The 22,671-nt window shown below is 43.0% G+C and overlaps 1 protein-coding gene across 7 annotated transcripts in view; it reads left to right on the top strand.

The window, feature by feature from the left end:
• Positions 1–19,327, top strand: part of NDP (norrin cystine knot growth factor NDP) — a 41,141-nt gene extending 21,814 nt beyond the window's left edge. For 2 of the 7 annotated variants that reach the window (XM_071751508.1, XM_071751503.1), the window contains 4 exons: positions 421–937; positions 10,320–10,379; positions 11,018–11,372; positions 18,251–19,327. In XM_071751508.1, the coding sequence (XP_071607609.1) occupies positions 11,199–11,372; positions 18,251–18,478 (402 nt within the window). In that variant the 5' untranslated portion in view covers positions 421–937; positions 10,320–10,379; positions 11,018–11,198 and the 3' untranslated portion in view covers positions 18,479–19,327. Of the gene's footprint in view, positions 1–420; positions 938–10,319; positions 10,384–11,017; positions 11,373–18,250 lie in introns of all 7 variants that reach the window. The other 5 variants (XM_071751492.1, XM_071751509.1, XM_071751514.1 and 2 more) reach the window with 5 other exon arrangements.
• The last annotated feature ends 3,344 nt before the right edge of the window (positions 19,328–22,671 follow it).

Here is a 22,671-nt window from a genome sequence, read left to right as displayed (position 1 = left end):
TGACACAGGTCTAGTACCTGTGTCTCCTTCTTATCCTTGCATCTTTAAGTGTATCTCTTGTCTGAAGGATGCCTGTATGCAGTCCAATAGGTAGTCCAGTGTACTTCTGAGCAACCTGGTTAAACATCTACTCTTGTGAGCATGCCAGCCTCACGTCTGCAGATCTGCACTGGTCCTAGATGTAGGAGTCTGGAGTGAATGGACGTGCTGGACTCTGTCCCAAATTCACATAGAGAGCACCGGTACCACCGGTACCACCCTCTTTGTCCCATTACAATAGGGCTGTATGAACACAGGCAAGCCTGCAAGTTTAAAGCTGGACTGTTTACTTTTATCACTATTTATGCATGCTGTTCTCTTGCCAGTCATCTGCCGGAGTGCTTAGAATAATTTGCAACAACAGGCAATATTTATTTCTAGCTTTGTGTGTCATGCTCCACGGGAGCACTCTTAATTGGCACATTATTATTTATCCCAACTTCTGGGAAGCTTTACCACGGAGTGGACAGCAGCGGTTGTGGATTAGGGCAGATTGAATACACTCCCTGGATTGGCTGAAACCTCGGAGGAAAGCTACGGTGTTTGCCTTCGCCCTGCCGCCGAGGGGTATATATTTAGGAGGCAGCCGACCCCGCCAGCTCCACACGGAACGCGGCTGTGCGGCCGGGAGCTGAGACGGGAGGATGCTGCAGGACCCCGGACCGCCTGCTGAAGGGGAGAGGGAGGGAGGCTCGGCTCCTTTCGCTGGCAGATCGTCTCGCTGTGTGTCAGAGGCAGGAGCGTAACTCTTCTCTGTGCCGCTGGGTTTGACAAAAGGAGAGTTTCACTGCCTTGAGCCCCGCCGTGAAGCAGCAGCGCAGCGCAACTGCGAGGCGCGGGAACGGATACTGCCCTGGGAGAGCCTGGCTGAGGAAGAAAGCTCCCTGCTAGGACTCAGGTGAGTGAATTAAACTTATAGAAGGCCAAATCGATGGGCCCAGCAGCAAAACAACCAACCAACCAAACAAACAAACAAAAAAACAAAACCAGAGAAACAAAGCTGAATCATCGGAAGAGCAATCTCAGTCCTACCTTAGCTGACTGCTGCAGTGTCAGTAAAGCAGGCTCACACACAGTGTCTGTGGAGAGGTGATTTTCTTGTGGCAGATCTCAATCTGCAAGATGATGTGTGTGGCTTGACTCCCGTAGGACTGATTTTTTTCTCAACATCCCTCATATCCATTTACATTTCTCCCATAGCCTCCCCATGACAGTTCTTTATCTGTTTCTCCCTGGGACAGATGGCATGAGACTGAACTTGCTGTGCTTCCCGCAGCTCTTTAAAGATGAAAGTAATGTCTGTATGCTAAATGTAACTAAGAGTTTCTAAAACTTCAGAACTGTGCTTGTGGCTGAGAGGTAAGAATCCTCTGTATTGGAAAAGGACAGGTAAATGACAGTTTAAAACTGGCAGTGAGGATAAATTCACTTCAAACTAGTTCCCTGTTGCATAGCTATTTTCTAATAGAAGCAACACAGTAGCCTGGTTGGGTCAATAAACGTAGACATAATAATCACAGTTCTGTTTTTTTGTCCCTCCCAAGAAGAACATCTATTCTTTATGACTCTTTCTTTTTCTTTTTAATTACTAGTGATGCTTACTTTTGCTTGAGTTGTGGGACCTTATTCATATCTGTGAGCAGTTATACACATGAGAGAACTTTTTGATGAGTAATAATTTACCAGTTTGAAATTGTGTTTCCCAGAATGACTATTAGATGCTCTTGCTGGAATAATGAAATATTATGTTCAATACTGGTATTATAAGCAGATGCTTTAAGATTTTCCAATTTAAAAGAAAATGTATAAGCAGTAGATGTTTTAAACTTGCAAAATAATGATGATTCCTCCTTGCTGAGCAGGGTACTTGTTATGGACAGTCTTCTGTACAGTCTGCAGCAGCAATACCCCAGGGTAGCTACCTATGCATGGCTGATCTCTGCAGAAGCCATCTGTCCCACCCCCCCAACACTGGAAAAATCCCTCACATACCATTGAAGCTTGTGAAAGCACCTGTATGTTCCTCCTTGCTTGAGTTGCCAGGATTGCAATCTCTTTTTCCCAGGTGTGAGGGAAGTGAGCCACCCCCCTGGGGACTGACATCAATGCCTTTGATGACTCATTTGACTGGGTGTCCTTCTGGATTGGGCTTCATTCCCTATTTATCCTGGCACCAACTCTGTCCCCTTCCTGGCTTGTCTCCTCTCAGATGCATTAGGAAGTGTTCAAGGTTGTTCTTGGACCTTGAAGTGAGTTGACTCTCTAGGGTGCAAATCTTGCATGAAGCCACTGAGACATTTGGTTTTGCAACAAGCCTGGTAGATTATTTGTTCAACTGAAAGTAGAAGAAATAATAGAAGGAAAAAACTTACCTTACTGCCATTGAAATGAAAAACATAAGATAGTTGTATTACAAATACTACATTGTCTCTAATGTCCTGCTGAGTATGAGGACTTGTCTCACTGAGTTTTAGAAAAGTTTTACTGCATGAGTCCATGCCACAGTCCCATGTTATTTGAGTAATCCACCTCTTGAGTGTGGCTAAAGGCAGCCGCATCAAAGAAAGATGTAGAGACTTTGTGGCAGGCAGCTACAGGAGGGTAACTTGCTGTAGCAAAGGATTTTTCCCTAACCCCATCAACTGAACTGGTAGAGTCCTGGGAGTTTATAACCCTTCCAAAAACTCTTTAAAAATTAAAGCCTTCCGACCATAACTCTCCCATACATAACAAGGCCTTTTGCTGAGCCCAGCTAAACTTTTGCCCCTGGTGATATCTTATTCTAACAGATCATTGTTCGTTGTGTAAACATATGTTTCTTTTCATCAGTGTTAAACATGCAGCCTCTCAGCACCCCTGCCCTTCTCCACAACCAGGTATTTTGGGATGGGGCAAGTAGCCATGCCCAGATCACCTTTTTTTCTGCTGTCTTGCTTCCTGCTCAGCAGCCCTTCTGCTGAAACTCAGCTTAATGGCAATAGAAAGGTCCAGGTGGTGTCAGATTAGCTTGGGTGCCTGACTTTCCCTGGCTGAAAGCACCCCACTTTGCCCCCTCTGTGCATGCATACAAAGAGATGCTTCAGTGTCCTCTGACTATGATCAGCTGTTATTTCTTTTTTATATGTGTCAGTGTGGAACATATTAAAATTTCTCAGTGGTATGTTAGGAATCCCTCTGATGCCCCACCTCTAACTTAGCAGAACAATAAAAGCAAGGTTGTAGTAAGCCTTTGAGCAGCTGGCCGTCTATATATTCCTTCTTTTTTCACATAATCTAATTCAGACTATTATCTGGGTAGCAATGGCACTATCGCTTCCAGACACCATCAGTCCTTGTCCTGTTTGCTGGAATTTTGTTGTGTGGCATGGAGATCCTTTCTACTACAGACGAATGTGGCCTTTCTTCTGATGTCAGGCTATCAGGCTGCTGGTGCCATGGAGACACCGCTCCTAGGAATTCCACTGCATCACTATTTTTCAGCTTCCCTTTGTTATTTCTCTGTTTTCATCAATCATTGTTACAGCTTACGCTTGTCACATTTCTGTGCTTATTATTACTGAGCTGCAAACTCTGTCAGACCAGCAGTGGGAAGGCAGCACAGGTTATGTTGCCCTTTAAGACATGTGAGTTGAGGATCTGAGTTAATGCCCCAGCCCTAGTTTGGCAAAGGTTAAGCATACCATGGCAGTGACAATAGCATTACTGTCATAGCAGCACAGCTCAAAGAGAGTGGGACCTCAGCAAATGCTCTTCCCCTTGTTAGAAGATATAAAATTGTTATCGTGAGCCAAATATTTAGGTTCCCTAATTATCATGGGCTGAGGTAAATTTCTGAATTTTGCCTGTATATAAACAAAGAGAGAATTCTTTTCCCCTAGTGTCAAAAAAAAAAAAAAAAACCAAACAAACATCCCCTTCAGTCATTTGCTGTCTCCACTATGCATAGCATTCTCTGCTGGTCCTGGTGGCAGGGATATCTTCACTTAGCATTAAAGAATAAGAAAAGTATTCCTATGGCTGCATCTACTGATAACTACAGTCTTTTGAGTTTCCTCTAGGAAATACATCAACCTTTAATCATCAGGCATGCAATACAGTAAAAGACAGAGAAGGGGAAACCCTCCACCTGCTTCTAACACACTCCAACAGGTAGAGGGGACATGCCTGAATGCCCCAGACCTCTTGGCAACTTGTCATTTGGCCAAGAGTCATTTTTCCTCATGTTGGGTCATGAGACTAAAGTAGATTAAAGTATAGGTAATTACTGAAGCAAATCCTATAGCTAAAGTTTGGCTGGGAATATTTGCACTTTAGCCAGCAGCCAGCCTTGCTGGTTTGCCTCCTGGGAGGGATGGGCAACCTTACTTAGACAGCTCAGCTTTGAGCCTGGTTCTTTACTCGGGTGTGATCCCATACAGCAACCTCTGGATAAGCAAGTGGGAAACTGTAGTCCTCTCAATTCCTGTCCCAGCCTCAAGACCAAAACTACTCTGAAACACAGTTGAGACACAAGAATAAAGAAAAGGCTGGCATCACCTTGCCATTAAATGGCTCTACTAGCTCATTAGAGAACGATCCCATACATGCCCTTAATCAATCTATTTAAAGTTTCCTGGAAGCAAGAAAAGGAAAGAATAAAAATACAAGTGCTCTTTTGTCCACCAGCAGTTATTCTCTGCGTGTATATTAAAAACCTTTTCTCCATGTTGGCCAGTGCCTGTCTGCTGGCGAGGGGCCAGCTTGCAGTACCCACTAGAGTTTGTTATTTCAACCACCTAGCAAGAAAGTACTGTTAGCTCCCCCTCTTGTAGCTACCTGAAGGGCTGGGAATATTCCTGGAAACTTCAAAAGGAGAGGGAAGCTCAGGCAGCTCAAGTGCTATTCAGCTTAATTTGTTCCACCTCATGCCCCAGGTCACCACTGCATGAATGCTTATGGGGGCCTTACATGAGCCACACTATAAAAACTTGGGGAACCAGTCCCTGATGTCCTCATCCCATGCATGCTCATGGTCCCAGAGGTGTTTGCAGCATGGCATTCTTTCATTGTACTTGCTGCCATTACTAAGTTGTTTTGTATGCTTTGATTGCCATGGTGTTTCTATTGTTTCAGTCTGCTTACAGTCACAGGAATTCACCTCTTGAAATACTAAGAGACATAGCAAAGACCACAGCAGAAAATGATGTGCAGGATTTTCAGCTATCATTGGCGTGTCTGATATTTCAGGGTGCTCAGGGGTGATGTACAGCTTCTCCTTTTGGTATCTATGCTGGCTGGAAGGCAGGAGGATAGCCCAACCAGAAGATAGGACCAGAAGATATGCTTCCATCTGGTGAACACGCAGATGAAGAGGCTTAAGTCCCTTCTTTTGAGCCTGTTGCCTTTTCCACTGCCTTTTTTCTTCCCCTCCCCTCTTGTCTACCAGCTGCCCCCAGCTCTGGCCAGGAGAGATGTTATTCATGTAGCCTCCTGGCAGGTACATGCTGCCCTGTGACTTGCTGTGTAAGGGGTGGATGGAGCTCCCAGATGATGGGTGAGAATGTTCCCCTTGGTCTCAAAGGGGACAAGCTTCAGCACAGCTGGTTGTCACCAGGGCAGACACTCATTTAGCACTCATTTAGCATTTAGGGGAAAAAGCCAGTTCACATGGTACGTGGAGATATTTCACAAACAACTTGAGTTCACTGTGCTCACCTGATGCTTCCTGGCTGCCACATGGCCCCTTGGTGACTTTGTCAGGTGTTGGGAGAGGTGGCTGCAGGGTGGAGTGAGGATTTTGAAAGCATATATTGGAGGCCAGTTACTTCACTACTGGAACAGAAGTGGCAACTATAAAATAGCTGGATAAGAAGATGATTGTACACATTTACAGAACTAAAACATACACGGAGCTGATAAACCTCCTGAGTCAATGAAACAGAAAACAGGATCAGACACAGTATCTTGGGTTCTTTCATAAATTGTTCTTTTAAATTGCTTGGTTGGTCACTTGTATAATTTTGTCCCACAGGACACAGTGCTTCCCAAGCTGTTCCCAGACAGGGTGAAGGTTGTTTCATGGGGTGGAAGCCATCTGTGTGCTCTGGAGGTTGAAGGAGATCTGGGATCAAACCACACCAGCCATGTCACTGCAGAGCTGGAGAACCACTCCAAGGAAGTTTAATGTCCCAGTGGAGATGTGGCCTCAGAGCAAGACTGTGGACATGCAGAACAGCACATGGTTTGGGGAGAGGGATAATCCTTCACAAGGGTAGCCCTGGAAAAAGGGCAGCCCAGTTGCTGCTGTCCTCTGTGATCTGTGGTCGATTGTGGGGAAGCTCTGTAAACAGGGAAGCCCCAGCCAAAGACCCAGCTGAGGCCTTGGCAATGTTTTGCAGAAGCAGAAAAAGTGGCTCCCCAAGTTCCCTGAAAGCACAAATCTGTTATTTAGAAATCACAGTCATGTGTTGCCAGGGGCCATGTGAGTACAGTGGATTGGCAGGAGCAGAGGGGACATCACAGTGTCACCCCATGCCCAGGGCTGGGGGACTGGGGATCACCTCCAGCACAGATTGCCCCAAACCCTGGTACAACCCGATGGTGTTGTTTGCCCAAAACAGTTGTTTCCACTCCAGCCCAGATCTTGGAGAGCAAAATGCCCACATCCTCATCTTTCTAGCCAAAAATTTTCCAGGTTGGCTAAAGTTCTTGAGAAATCCAGTTTGGTCTCATCAAGATCCTTGTGGCTTTTTTGTCAGAACATCACTGTGAACTGCACACATACACACACACACATGTGTGTGTCTACATATTTATGATCAGTGACACTTTTTTAGGGCTGGAGTTTGGAGAAACTGAGTGGTCTTGTAACTCTTCTGTTTACATAACAAACCGAGAATGAGGGAACCATATGGTAGAATCCAAGTAATTGTGTTTACTAAATATGCTCAGCATGCAAGGCCAGGCTTAGTTATATATACACACTGCTGCTCCTATGGGATTTTGGCAGCCTCTGAAACATAAAAGACATTGAGTGACTTGAATTATACCCTCATCATCAAGCAGGAGTCTCAAACATGGACATCGAAGGCCAAGCTGAACATACGTGCATGCCTAATTCAGGGGTCTCAGGAGCAGGGAACAGCTCAGTAGAAGTACACTATAAATGAGCTTTTCCATTGCTCCCTTCCTACCTTCCAGGGTACAAGCAGTGCAGATCCAATAGACCTTTGGAGAATTGCTCAGCTCTTTATTTTTTCCAAGATACATCGCAAAAAGGGAATTTCTGTTTATGTTCTCACAAAGTGACTGGCTAAATAATTCCAGATGATGGAATTTTATTCTGTCCTTAAAGCAAAACAAAATCTTAACCTTCACCATTCTCTAAATGATATTAAGATCAGGATAAGAAACTGTTATTTCAGCATTCAAAAAGCAGTTAATAACAACATGAAGTTGGAAAGATAACCCTAACTCTGCCTCTATGTCCATGTGCAATACAGTCTGGGATTGTATGTTCATATGGTCTTTCTTTGGGATGTCTTCTATTTTTCTCTGCAGTTTTTAGGTAGCAGCTGTAGCAGTGCTAAGTAACAGCTGTAACAGCTTCTAGTATGTTATGTCTCTATGAATTCCTGAAAAATAGTTTTATAGAGAGGGTACTATAAGACTATTATTAACAACATGTAATGCTCCTATCAGTAAATTCTGAAAAAATGGGGAGTAGTGATTTTCATCTGCTCTTAGGTCAAATATTTTTGTAGCCAATTTTCAGCCTGAGAATATGAAGTCATCTTTGCATTCTTTTCCTTACTGGACACTGTGAAGAGAGAGCATTTAATCTTCCTTTTCATTAGCATGGCAGATGGGGTGATTACCATAGATTTTCCACATGAAAAGAAACTGAGGAAAAAACAGCCTACATAAAAGAATAAGAATTCTATGTGAAACTGTTGATTTTTATAAAGAAGTGCATTTTTAAAATGAAATAAAATGTCATCTTGAGTACAGCTATAGTGATTAATGATTACAGGTGTACTTGCTTCCGGTTTTATACAGCTACTTATGTTACCTACGATATCATGTACTGTCTAGGTTTTTATGATTTCAGACAACATTTCAAAAGAAATACAACTTAAAAAAAAAAAAAAAAGAACACTAGTTTAAAGTGAAATGCCATTGCACAATATCAGCTAGAAATGGCAAATATCTCGTCAACATACTTGACAACAGTGATGCACCTGAGTGAAAATATTTAGACTTTTTATATGCAATCAAAAATCTACGTACTAAGCTCTATGTGTTTTAATGTCTTTGTGAGATTTTTATGTATATAAATATGGCATATGTACTGGAAAAATATATGTATATATTTCATACATGTATGTTAGGAGATTCTGGCATGTGCAAATCACCACTCCTTCTTCCAATACCTACACACTTGTTTTGTTCAGTGTGTGTATCAACAGCTGTACACATTTTTTTTCACAGAAGATGGGTCACATTTACATCTGCAGTCTCTCTTTTTAATAAAAAGTATGGGATAACAGTGCTTTTTTCTTCCCTGAAAGTTTTGTTAACAGAGCTCACTACATTTATTTGCCAGGGAGGTATTAGGGTAATTTTAAAAGACTGTGAAATTGCTTATACTTTTAGAATTTTTACTTCTTATCCTGAAGAAGGTACAAACGTCTTCCTTTTCTCAATTTTTCCCCTGCTTCTTCCCAGCTTTCTCAGCGTGTTTTCATTGAGGCCGACTTTATGTCATCCAATTATTTCCTGAAGAAAACTAGGGAGATAAGCCTTTGAAAACTGAGCCAGGATTCTGGATTTCTCTCACTGTATTAAATCATACTGATCAAAACTGTAGAAAGATATAGAAACACAAAATTAACAGTGGGACAGAGAGAGTGGGAAATGGGGTTCCCTGGATGTAATAGCACATGAGATGAGGCTGTCCAATATCAAGTAAATTTATTTGGACAGAGAGGGAATTACTGGGTGTGTAATAGTGATTAACTATGTTGGAGAGATCCCTTGCCAAACAGCGTGTTTTGGTCAGCCTCTTTATAAAGAAGAGTAGGAATGTAGGTAAAAGGTTAAATAAAAAAAACCCGAAAGTTCATCACTCCTCCTGTTAGCAAATCCTTGGGCATCATCTCCATGAACCACAGTAGTACAGTTCACTTTTGGGAAGGAGTCCATCACAGCTCCCATGACTGAGGGATTTCTCTCTTAACCTGATAAATGTTTGGAGGGATATTTACTGGCATGAATGAGACTGTGCATAAATGAATCTGAGATCCAAAGTGCTTAGTGTTGCCTAAGCTCCTTGCACTGCAAAGAAACAGTACTTTTTAATGCCATATCCACTGAAAAACATTTGCATGAGGAAAAGACAGCAGGCCATAGGTCAGACTCTGGCAAATATATCTTGTCCATTAAATCCAAAGTGAGAGATTTTTTTCTGTTTCTACTTAGGCACATGAACAGTAGTTTGAAATCCAAAAAAAGGCTTTTCAAAATGTCAAACACACAAAGCATCCCTAATTACGTTTCTTCCCAGCTTCAGCCTTTGTATGTCACTTCAGTCCAACAAGTCCCAACTCCCAGCCTGGGTGAACTCTGGAAGTGTTTCTCACTGTTATGCACTCCTCTTACAAAAGCATTTGAGGAAGCTATAGAGCAACACACAAATCATTAAACGCTCTGGTGGGGAGGCCTCGTAATTTCAGCCTGTTCGAGAGATGAGTATCGGTTGGTTTAGAGTATTGCCAGCAAACCACAAAACAATTATAAAAGAGGCTTGTATAAGGCAATAAATGCACACATCCACTCATTAAATAGGCAAAAGGCTCTGGGGGAGCATTTCTGCATGGCCAGAGAACCGCTTTATCAAAAATTTCTCCAGAAAGTCCTCACGTTTTTAACTCTACTTCCAACTATTCTTAGCCTCATCGGTCTATATGTTGTTGGGTAATTCACAGCTCTTTCAAGCTATAGCTCTTTATAGCACAATCAAAATGAAATCACTTATGTGGGGCTAAAGGCTTCATGAGAAGAATCAAGGGTCTGTGCTGAAGCAGCTGAGGGAGATACCCCCCATTCCCTGCTGGCACAGAGCTACAGGGAACATTTTGGGAGCTGTGCTGCACCTGTTTTTTGGGGGATCTCTTGATCTCCAACACAGGGCAGAAATCCAGATGCTTGAGTGGCAATCTGCGTGACTGCTTAAGTGTATTTTTTTTTTTCCTGATAGCTGGGATGTACTTGAATATTATGGAATATAATGTATTTTTCAGGTGCTGCTCTTTATTAATGGGAAGGAGACTGAAACTCAGCAAGGGCAGCCTGACGAATAAGTAGGTAAAGCATGCCCACCGTGTATGTGAATTTGGTACCTGGGAGAGCAGGGCAGCCACAGACCTAGGTGCAGGTCCCCCATGCAGTGCACATCCATACTCAGGGGAGTATGAATTTCTCAGGGGAACCCACTGCCCATGTCTGGTCTCAAAGCTTGGCATCCCCATCCCCTGTGTTTTGTCCTTGCATGCAGCCCCTAGAGCCAGGGGTCAGCTGCCTCTATCCTTTCCATGTGCTACCAAGAGAAATTCCCACCAATAATGTAGGAGGCAGTCTATCTTTCCCTAGTGAGCTTGTTTTTTTGATACTTCGAGTGGATACAGAGTCCTCTCAATTTGCAGAAATCTCTGATGTGTTACTAACTACCATTTTGAGAAGAACTCATTAGGGCCATCACCAAGTAAGGAAGATTGGCATTGTAGCACTTGTGATGATAAAACTCAGAGCAATGCTTAAAGTAACAAGGCCTTGATATCTCCTTCCTAATGCCATATACTCTACCCACTGTGGGAATTATGCTCACTCAGAGCCTGTATTTTGGCTATCAAAAATCCTGTGTGCCTTAATATTATTTATGCCTGTTTTTCTCCAGAGCTCTTTTTGATCAGGATTGTGATTTATGTTGTTTTTATTCCAGCTACGCAGGAGATTCTTTGACGGATTACAATCTCAGCAAACTCTAACTGGAGAAGAAAAATGACAGCTAAGAGACTTAAACCAGACTCTTCACCATCCTGGAAAGGAACTGACTGCCAGGTTTTGGAGTTTTTTTAATACTCTACCTCCCTCTGCTGTTATCAGAGAGAAGCTCCTCGACAATGGGAAGTCATGTACTTGCAGCTTCGATTTCCATGCTCTCGCTCCTGGCCATGATGGGAGACACGGAGGGTAAAGCAGACAGTTCCTTCATCATCGACTCTGATCCCAGCCGCTGTATGAGGCATCACTATGTCGACTCCATCAGCCACCCCTTGTACAAGTGCAGCTCAAAGGTAAGGGTTTGCCTCACACCTCTTTGCAGCAGGGTGCTACATCAGCAGAGTTGTTAACTGAGTGACTCTGCTGGATTTTCTCTGCACGGATTCCTTGCTACCAAAACCCGTCTGCCGTGACAGACAGATGTAGGGGCATCTGAGCATGTACATCAGAACAGGGCCTCGAAAGAAAGGCTCCTGACTACCTTTTCAAAAGGAAAGCCATAGCATGATGGTAATGGTAACATGCAGTAAATTATAAGATTCAAAGGGGGATGTTGGGGTCTTTGCCACCAATGTCAAGGCGATGGGCTAGTTTGGAAGTTTAGATAATCCCAATCAATCCCTCCCTCAAGCGAGTCTTTAAAACAAAGTATGTAGATGTGTAAGTTTTAAGGCAAGGCATTGGAGAGAACAAATCAAGCTGTAAAATGGTAATGAAAAAAATAATGTAAAAAACATTGTTAATTCTTTTCCCCTGTTTAGTTTCAGTGCCTCTTTATCGTACAGAATGACAATTAGGTGTTTACTGTAGGCCTTAGGAGCAGAAAGCAATAAAAGATTACCTTTCATTTGAGATTTTTAAGCCTGAAAATTTTGTGTCAAAATGTCTTAGCAGCTGGCCCATGTAGCCCACAGTAATTTATTTCATTGTGTGGAGAGAAAGAATGGGGAGAAACAATGGGAAAATTCTTGCTGGTCTGCTGTCTTAATTTCTGCCAGCTGAGTTAACCCAGAGCTTATTCAGATGTACAGTCTCTGCTTGGACCATCCCTCTGTCCTGTGGAAAGTGACTTTGCCTTATGCACCCAAATCCCTGGATTAACAGGAGGGAACAACTGACAACACCAATGCCTTTGCCAAACCTGTGTTGAGTAAGAGAGTGATGGGAGACATGGGAGAACAGAGGCTTTTGCCCCACTGCTCTTGAACCCAAGTAGTAAAAGCAGGCACGATTTGTGACTTTTGTTCTGCTTTTAGCCTAGCCTTGACTTTCTTGTCATCTGGGAAACATCCATCCTTAACATACAGGACTGCAGAGATGTATCTGTTAATGAAAAACTGATTTTATTGCAGTCAACACCAGTGAGAGGCAAATGTGAAAAGTATGGGTGGTTTTTATGTCCTGGCCGAGGGGTGCTATCATCCTTCCCATCCCATGGCAATTCAGATCAGCTGTTACACGTGAGAAGCCATAGTTACTATGATGGTTTGGTCCAGGGGTGGTGATGCTCTACCCAGCTGCCCCTTGCTTTTGGCTCCCTGTGCTGCCAGAGAGCAATAGTAGCTGCAGTATGTGACATAGGCAAGATGGTAGGTGGCCCCCAGAGGCACTTTGGTTTGCAGGTTTGGGTAGGTTCCCTCTGTGCACCTCCACATACAGAACAGGAATGAGTAACAAGTGGTGACTTCACTAGATTGATGAAAAATGCAGAGTACAGGTAGCCAGGGGACACTACCTCAGAAAAAGATAATAAACAGAACAGGTACCAGCCCAGATCCTGAGACAATTTAGTGCTGAAGGATGATGGATGGGGCTTCTCCGACCCAGAAACAAAGGGCCGTGGTCTCTCCTCTCCTGTGGGCCATCATCCACCCATCCTCCTTCCCCACCTGCAGCAGGTTCCCACAGCATGGCTTTGTCTCTCACCACCACCATCTCTCCAATGGACACCACCATGGTCAACACCTCCTGCCCCCAAGGCAAATGGACACTCATCATTAGATTGCTGCCAGGGCACCTCCAGACCCAAAACTCCACAAGCTCCCACATGCCCTGCAGCCAGCCCATGCTTTTCCTCCCTGCTCAGGGCATTGCTTTCTGCTCAATGGAAGGAAACCCAACAATTTGCTAGCATGCCTCATGACACAGAAGAGCAATTAGGCCTTTAGGAGTGGGACTGATTGAAATAGGAACAGGGAAAGCACATAATGAAAACCATATTGTTTCAAAACTGAGCTTTGAGAAAAAAAATTGTTGACATAAACTCTGACTGCAGAAATGTCCATTATTTTTTTTTAAATCAAGCCTTAAATGGAATTTTTGTTTGACAATATTATCACATCTCTCGGATTCCCAAATTCCACAACGGTTTCACGAACAGTTTTTTAACAATACTGCAAGTTGTGTGGTCTTCTTATGAAGAGGCAGAATATGAGAACAGTTTCCATACAAAGCCAAATAATTCTGGTATTTTCTAAAAAACCTCGCTCTGTTAAATCAAACTCTTTTCTTAAGGTCTTAGGGATCTGAATCGTCCTGCTAGACATATGGCTTCTGTTCTGGATCTAGCCTATAAACACAGACCAATATTAGACTTGCTAATGAAAATTAGACGTAATGTCTGTTCCTATATATATATTGTGATAAAATATAAACAAGTCAAAAAAAGGACAGCTCTGTGGGGAGTAGCTGTGGGAATTGTGGTACCTCTGGCTTCCACCAAGTTTCCATTGTGAAGCTTGGACGGACAATTGATGTCAAGCAGAGACTTTGCCCTTTTTTGGCCTGATATATTGGTTCCACTCAGCCATCCTTTTTCATTCCATATGTTTTCCCTTTTAGTTCAGCATAGAATTACAGAAGTTAAAAATGGCTTCAGAAATTGCAAGACGTATTACGTTTGCTGTCCGTCTTGGTTAAAAAGGATTATGTCCACTGTGCTTCTCTGTGGAGGCTGCCAATTATACCCACATGGGAAGTAGTCTTGCTACATTTGGAAACATCCACTCAGTATAATTTAATCATTAAAATCCCTCTTGCTTGTGACCTCAGGCAGATGTTGAAAACAGGTTTCCAAAGCCTTCAGAAATCTAATTCATCATAGTAATAGTATGTATGAAAGAGATACAAAAGAGGGTTGGAAGAAGGTTATTTGTCCCTGAAAACCGTCGTTTTCCTTTGATTTCAAGAAAATGTTTGTGTCATCTCATGAGATATTGCCTTTCCTGACCATAATGGATTCTGCCTGACCTCTGTGACAGAGACCCACTGGTCTTCCATGTGCTGGATTGGCTCGTTGCTGCAATCAGAGCCTCCTAAATTACAGTGCTGGCTGTCACCAGTGCTTCCTCCAGATGTACCAGACGAGTACTCACCACTGATACCTTTGCACTAAAGAATCCAGCACAGAGACACATGGACCAAATGAAGAAAGATTTAGCAAATGCTTGAAGATATTTGCTCATGAGTTAGCTCAGGAGATTATCAGCACTGTCTACTTGAAGCCAAGCAATGGATATTGTGTTAAAGTCTGTTCTCATGCACCTCAACCACTTTGATTTTGTGCCTCTGGTTGTTACAGAAGAGGACTACAAACACCCTTAGTACCAAATCCGTTCTCAGCTTCCAAATTTCCACAATATGGCTCACATGATCGGAGTCAAACACTACCTCAGATTCAGGTTGCTGTCTTCTGTGCCTATCCAGATACCTGTCACACTGCTGGCTTTAAGTAACAAAACTTGTTTTTCCCTATCTGCTCATACACGCAAGACCCTCATGGCTGCAGTGCGCCACCTTTCCGGATGCAGCATCGCAAGGTGACACGCAGAGGCTCACGGGTGTGGGGAACAAGGGGAGCCAAGAGACATGCATATCAGACTATAAAATACCCACACACTCTTACTATATATACACCCACTCTATTACTGTGCTATGCCATCATATCAGTACTAATTATTCAGGTGATAATCTCTATTGTGCTATAGTATACGGTGCAACAAGCAGCTGCTGAGATTGATGAAATGGCAAAGCAAAGCTTTTAATGTACATGCTATTCCAGCTCATTTGCACACCTGCCAAAATCCACTGGTGGATTTTCTGGAGGAGATTAAATTTTGCTGAGGACTTCAGGTTAGTGCAGAAGTTTAGAACGTTATCAAAAAGTTAAACCTGATTTTTTTTCTTTCATCCTGCAAGCTTGATTTGATACCCATGGTGCAGCTCCTGTTGTAAAAATGTACTCTGTCTTGCAAAACCAGAGCTTTAAACCAACAGTTTGTACAATTGTACATTGTATGAATGCTGACCATACTCTTGGGAAAAACTAAGTAGCCAGAAACATCTAAGATTAAAGTCAGAATCTCCACAGAACAGAAGATGTTTTCAAAGACAAAGCTTGCTAAGCAATTATAAATGCCAGTGCATACTGAAGAAATATTGACTGTTTCTGCTTTAGCAGAAGAAAGCTTACTGTTCTTGAGTAATGTACTGAGACATGGATATTGGCACATCAAGTAATTCTGCAATACAATAACACTGCTGCAAGTCTTCTGTAGTCCTTAACCCTGTTCCTGATGATTTTTATCTGCAGGTATAGGAGCAGATGTGTGCCATAAAAAGTCATTAGGGTAACAGTACCAGAAGTGATTAACCTTCCCAGCTCCAGAAGCACCAACCATTAGAGATCACCTCCACCGTACAGCACATTGTCCTGTCACGTTTGGCCTGAAATCACAGAGTCATAGAAATATTAGTTGGAAGGGATTCTGGAGATCCTCTGAAACTCTCAAAAAGCAAATGTGGCCATTGCATGTCTCCAGTTGCCACTCCTGATGTGTGCTTCATTCCATTGTCTTTACAACTCCCCTTCAAGCAGCTGGCATGTGTATTCTTGTATTGCTCCTCACCATCCTCTTCACCAAATGCTTGGGAACAGCCTATGAGAGAGCATGGGCACAATCTCATGAACTGGTCAAAATGAGGGATCTAACAACAATTGTCAAGATGGTGGGAAGGAAACTTTTTAAAAAGTCCCAACCTGCTGCCTTTCCTTCACAATCCAGGTGGGATTAGATACTCAGGTAAATCTTCTACAGGCTGCCTGCCTCTCACTATGGGAAGTGTTGCTTATGAGAGGACAAAAGTAAATCTTTAAAACACTGCAATAATTTTCCCTTTTTCTATTCTTGTATGCACTAAAGACACCAATAACAAGGAGCTTGACACAGGTGGCATGTCTAAAGCCAAGGTGTGGCTAAACAGAACACTGAAATCTCATTCCCACTATTTTAATACTAAGAGTTGAAGTGAGTATGTGTATGAATAGGAAGAACCACAGGAAGAGGACCATACCTTTATTTATACTACAAATCAAGAAGAATGGCAAATCTATTGGAGAACCACAAAATCCATCTCTTGATTAAACCCAGATTATCAGCTCATGAAGAAGTCTTCCCTGTGATTTGTCTGTGTAACTGGAAGTGTGCTTGTCAATATGCTTTGGTCTGTTTAGCTTAGAAAAAAAAAAGGGAGGCTGAGGGGGTATCTCATCAATGGGTGATGGTCACACAGGAGATTTAAACTGAATATCAGAAAATATCAGAGCACTGGAACAAACTGGCCAGGGAGGTAGTGGAGTATCCATCCCTGGAGAGATCCCAAACCTGCCTGGATGTGTTCCTTTGTAACCTGTTCTAGGTGATCCTGCTCTAGCAGGGGGGTTGGCCTAGACGATCTCCAGTGGTCTCTTCCAATCTCTACCATTCTGTGGTTGTGTGATATTAATACATATCCAAGCAAACCATTTAGCATGTAAATGCTCTTAGAAAAGTAATTTTAAGCACTGTGCAAAGAATGTTCTTTATGTATAATCAGTGCCTTTCCCATGGAGCGCTGGTATTTCCTACCTGATACAAAGAATATTCTCTCTCTTCTTTCTTCATGATTCAGACTAAAGAGATGCTTGTGAGACTTGGAGATTTGCAGCCAATACATCAATGTGTAGTGAAAGAAGATCAGAAGTGTTTAATGTTGTAAAATATTTGCTGTCACATTTGTAGTTATCCTTTTAGATTGTCTGAAAAAAACATGACATGCAGAATGGTTAAAATATAATTTTCTTCCCTGGTTATCCTATGATAACCATGGGAATCCTATGATAGACTTGTGATGGGTTTACTGCGTACTTTCTCACATCTGTAACACTTTGACTTTATTGAGATGATAAAATAAGTCGATTTTGAAGTTTGTGTTGCTTAATGATAATTAGATGTTCTGGAATTTAATAGTATTTAATTCCCCATGAAGGTATAAGGATTGAAACTTGTCCAACACCTATCCATCATCAATGTGGTAACAGTTGTTTCTAGCTACATAGTTTCTTGAGCTTCAGAAGATCCATTCTGTACTCTCTAAAGATCTTAGACTCTCTCCATCTCTACTTCTCAACAGGGAGTTGTTGGAAAGGGAAGTACAAAACTCCACGGGGGCTTCCCTTGTTTAACACCTCCTGTTGTGACAGTTACCTTGCTTTGGCTGAGAAGAAGAGCCATGGAGCCTGCACTACTTTTGGAAAATCGCAGTGAACACTCACATTTGGCAAAAAAGTTCATACTTGCTTACATTTTCACTGCCTTATTTTGTGCAGTGCATTTTATACAGAGACAACTGATGAAATAATATATAAATGCATGTGTATTCAAGGTGATCTTTGTAGAAGAAGCTAGAAACTTATTTCTTCAAAAGCAATGAAATGAGCATTTCTTTTATACTTCTACTTTATACCCTTATGTATCTAAGCATTTGAGATAACCACTGGCCCTAAGAACTAGTGCTACTGATCACTAGTATATACACTAAAAATGCTGGAAAATATACAACCAAAGTATGAGACTGGCTGATACTTTCAGGGCTTAGCTACCGCAAATCTGGGGCCAGCAAGTCAGAGCTGCAGTCACTGTGCCTGGAAAGCAGGGCTGGCCCTGCTCATTTGGAACCCCGGGCTCAGCCCTCAGAAAATCAGAGCCTGCAGTCCTTACCGGTGTCAGTGCCTGGGACTCCAGAAGGAGATTCCCTTCACCTCCTCAGCATTCCCAGACACATCTCGGGGATCAATGCACCCGAGGGACACAGGGGGACACACGTTTCCTAACCCGTCTCTCTTCCTTCACAGATGGTGCTGCTGGCTCGCTGCGAAGGGCGCTGCAGCCAGACGTCGCGCTCCGAGCCCATGGTTTCCTTCAGCACGGTTCTGAAGCAGCCTTTCCGCTCCACCTGCCACTGCTGCCGGCCCCAGACCTCCAAGCTGAAGGCCATGAGGCTGCGATGCTCGGGGGGGATGCGGCTCACTGCCACCTACCGCTACATCCTCTCCTGCCACTGCGAGGAGTGCAACTCCTAGGGACGGACCTGGCACAGCAGTGGGGGGATGGGATGGGATGCGATGGGATGCTGCTGCGGCTGCTGCTGCTCCTGCTCCTGCTGCTGCTGGGGAAGGCTCCCGAGAAGGAACCGCAGGTGATGCCGAGGCTCCCAGTGTGTGATTGCAGCCAGGACAGGACTAGCCAGGCTGGATTTGATCTTGGAGCTGAAGGTTCTGGATGGTGGCAGTTCCGAAGTGTGGCCTGTGACAAAGGCAAAAGCATGAAGACTTGTTTTTAAGAAGCCTTTCTTTTTTTCTGAAAGGATATTTTTTTGCCAGTCTCTTCTTTTTCGGGCTCAGCTCTGACTACAGAGAGGTGCTTTCACCTTAGTCCAAGGGCAGCAGAGGAAAAGAAAGGAAGGTCTGCTGGATGCCAGGGCTGTGCTTGGAGAGTTGGTGTTCAGACAGAGGATGGGCATTAGTACCCACATCTGACCTCTTAACCTATCCATTTATTCTCAGTCTCCTAGTTATACTTGTCTTCAAAACAAACTGTGTTGTTGGCAAGGGCTATCTATTACTGATCAAGCATGCCAAGTGCTGGATAACTTTAACTGTGGTTTAGCAGAGACTGCAAATAAATCATTGAAAAGTGAACTGGATATGAAATGTAGAGCTGGGACTACACAGCCCTAGCCAGCTGAAGTGATTATTTGCACTGTGCAGCATCACAGGTCAATGGCTGAGCAGCTCCTGAGAAGTGAAAGGTCATGTGGCTCATTATTCTTGTCTAAAAGCCTGGAAATGTGACACATCATGTTTGTCAGAGAAGCCATTATTCAAACACTAAAACCTAATCAAAGATTAAAATAAAACATACTAAATGGAGTCTTTTCTTAACTTGTGTAGACTTGTTGGTGTACAGAGCCAGAGCAACCAGAATAATGACCAAACCTGGGACTTATTTTCCTCTCTGGCCCTGAGGCCATTGAGTGAGTACCATTTTGCCTTTAAGACAGACTCTCCAGGACAGAGAGCAATCACAGTGATATGCCCATAGGAAGTGTAAAGCAGGCCCTTAATCCCAGCTGTAATCCACTGGACCACAAAAGCTGTATTGCAATTTATCTAATGATCTGCTACCTGGGGTCCTGGTTGATTCACAATCCAGCTTGATGGGGAAATGGCACAACTCTTGGATAGGCCATGCTCCCATGAGTTCTTGGTGTGCACACAAGGGTGCAGGAGACTGCTTGGATTAGCATGAGCCCAGTAAGTGAAGCTTCCCCACAGCAGGGCTACAAAGCAGGAGGAGGGCAGAGCTGCAGGGTCATGCAGAGCACAGCCAGAACTTCTCTGTGAGAAGTAAGCAAGGCCATGAACTGCCTTCCCCTGCAGGACCTTTGCAGAAAGAAATGCCCCAAGGAGTTAAATGAATTGCAATGATGGATAGGGTGAAAAGATCCTAAGTTTCAAAATGGTATGTGTAGAGAAATGCTGTCCCTCCTCCATTATCTTGAGATTTTTAGGAAGGTTCACTCATAGTCTCTTGTGACTGCAAGTAAGCAACATAATGTATTACAGTTTTTACCTCCTTAAATGGCAATATATCCACCCACTCAGCACTATGCCTGTGATGTTCACAGAAATCTGGGCAAGACAATTTTTGATAGAAGACATGGAGGTGTCAGGAGCATTTTTTTCTGTGTAAAGATTCAGAATTGATGCAGTTTCTACTTATGTGCATAGTCCCACAGATATTCTCTGGGGCAGGCTGGAGCAGCTCCCCTTACACAGCAATGTCTAATGGGACCCTATGGTATGGAGGGCAAGCCCAGCATTCTGTCCCTCTGTGCATCACCATCCAGTCTGTCTGCAGTAAGTGCCCTGTGCAGCAGCTTGGGGACACACAGTGACACTGCAGGGGATCTCCAAGCTCTTCCAGGGAGGGCAGGTTTCCTGTGCTCTACACAGATCCTATTGTGACTGCTCCAGCAAAGCCAGATTTGTTTGCCACTGCCTCCTCATGGTGAGTATGTATGGGATGTGGCCTTGCAAACCAAACCCTGGAGCTGGATGGCTGTCAGTCAGAGGGGAAAAACCACAGAGGACAAGTGCAGAGGTTTGTGGTACATAGGAATGACTGTCTCTGTCTTCTGGAGATGACTTGGAAATGGTCAGTTTTCAACAGAACAGAGCTGTGGGCAAACAAATGGGTGAAATCAAAGTATTAGAAGCTGATGGACACCACTCATTGTTTCAGCACTATCAGTCATTCTTTTCACATCTGATTCATGCTCTGAACATCAAAGAGTGAGCAATGGGAGCATGAGCTGGGCATTATCATCAGACTACTTTATTTGAAAGATCATATGCATGTCCCTTTCCCAAACTCTTTCAACCCCCAGCATCTAAAAATCCCATTATCCAAAAAAGCACTACCCTCTACTGTTAATTATATATAGAAAATTCCAGTCCTTTTCCAAAACATCAGCAATATATTTGATAACCAAAAACTCCACAGCCAAGTATGTGTGACCTCTAAGTGTGTGTATAGAGACTGCTGCACACCAGCAATATTATGAACTTATCTAAGGAATGGGGAATGTTTTAAGGGTAACTGTTATATCCTGTGTCACACCCCCATGCCCAGGTTGCGCTGCCACCAGCTTTGTCTGCCGGTGAAAAATGGGACACTGGGATTCTGTGACACGAAATTTGGGTGACAGATTGTGGTGTTCCTGCACAGCTGAAGGATGTGGCAGGGCAGTGAAAACCCCAGTCACCATCCTCTAGTGAGAAGAGAGGAGAGGCTTGAGTAGAGACTCATGGCTGAGTCAATTTAGGAAAAAAAGAGTATTTATAGTGAGAGGAGAGCTTGGCTGATATTTATTCCCACATCTCATCACTATCACAATGCCAGAGCTATAATTGCTCACATCGGTCTCACAAAAGATATTCTTTTGTTTCAACAAAAGCTTTTTTTTCCCCTTTCACAGCCTACATTCCTTCCACTGTTTTTTGGTTCTTCTAATGAAATCATCGCCTTGTGACCACAGAGGCTGTTGCCAGGCATAAAAAATGTTGAGGTGAAGTCAACATTATCTAATTTAACTGTTGAGTCAAATAAATGCATGGAGGAGTATAATAAAATTATGAATTACAACTTAAAATATACTTGTAAATGCTAGAACTGGATATTAATCAGTGAAGCAAACTTTTGAATTATCCTTTTGGCTTTGTCAAGCAACCTTCATATTAACGTTTAAGAAAAGGGGGAGCTTTTCTTCAAAACCAAATGTCTTGATGTTTGTTGTAAATATGTAATTTCATACTTTTTAATCAGCATTTTAGGCAACTAAGTGCTGAATGAAGCACACAAGTACTACCCATGCTAAAATTCAGGAGGTGTATTGAAGCAAAAGAAAATGAGTCCTCGGCTAAAAACTACAGGATATGGCTTATGGTGTGAATGTCTGAATGGAATAGGGAATTGGGGATAAAATGGCTTTCTGATTTCTTAGCCTGACACCACTCCAAATACTTAAGATTAAGTATTTCAAGTCAGTGCAAGTGCTTCTTAAACTGAACAAGAGGAGGGTAATGTCTAGGTTTCCAGATAATTTTGTAGAGCTTTTTCTTTCCTCAAGCATCCACTTGCTGGATGAGTAATTTTAATTATTCTGCTCCCAGCTATTATTATTACTTTTAATTTAATTTTTTAAAAAATTTTTGCTATTCTGTTCCCAGCTGCAGTGGGTCTCTTAAGTGCTTAAAGCTTCATAGATACAAAAATGGTTTGCTGGCTCAAGCCTTATACAAATCATTAAACTGAAGAACTCGCTGCTTTCTTTTAGATGTCCCCACTGACTTTCCTGACACCTCACCTTGCCCTCTGAGCTTGAAGAACTTCTACCAGACAATTAGCCTGACTGCCTCCTGGTGGCCTTTATCAGAGCTTTTGTTAGCTGCTGTCACAGTGTTCATGGCAATAATGGAGATACAAAGTTCAGTGACATCCATGGTACACCACATCCTGTCCTGGGTCTTCATATGAGCCTCGTTTGAGACCTAGTCACCAAGTCCTTGCAGATCTACTATGAAGCCCTGAAATTCAAACAGAAATGTATAGATTTTAGCCAGAATATTTTTTTTATGGAAGAGGAGAAAAATAGTTGTTGTTAGGGCACTATGTCATTGGTGTTCTGCTATTTTGTGTGTCTCACCTCAGC

The sequence above is a fragment of the Heliangelus exortis genome, chromosome 1 (genome assembly GCF_036169615.1).
Source record: "Heliangelus exortis chromosome 1, bHelExo1.hap1, whole genome shotgun sequence".
Lineage (NCBI taxonomy): Eukaryota > Metazoa > Chordata > Aves > Apodiformes > Trochilidae > Heliangelus > Heliangelus exortis.
This window is presented reverse-complemented; position numbering and strand designations above follow the sequence as displayed.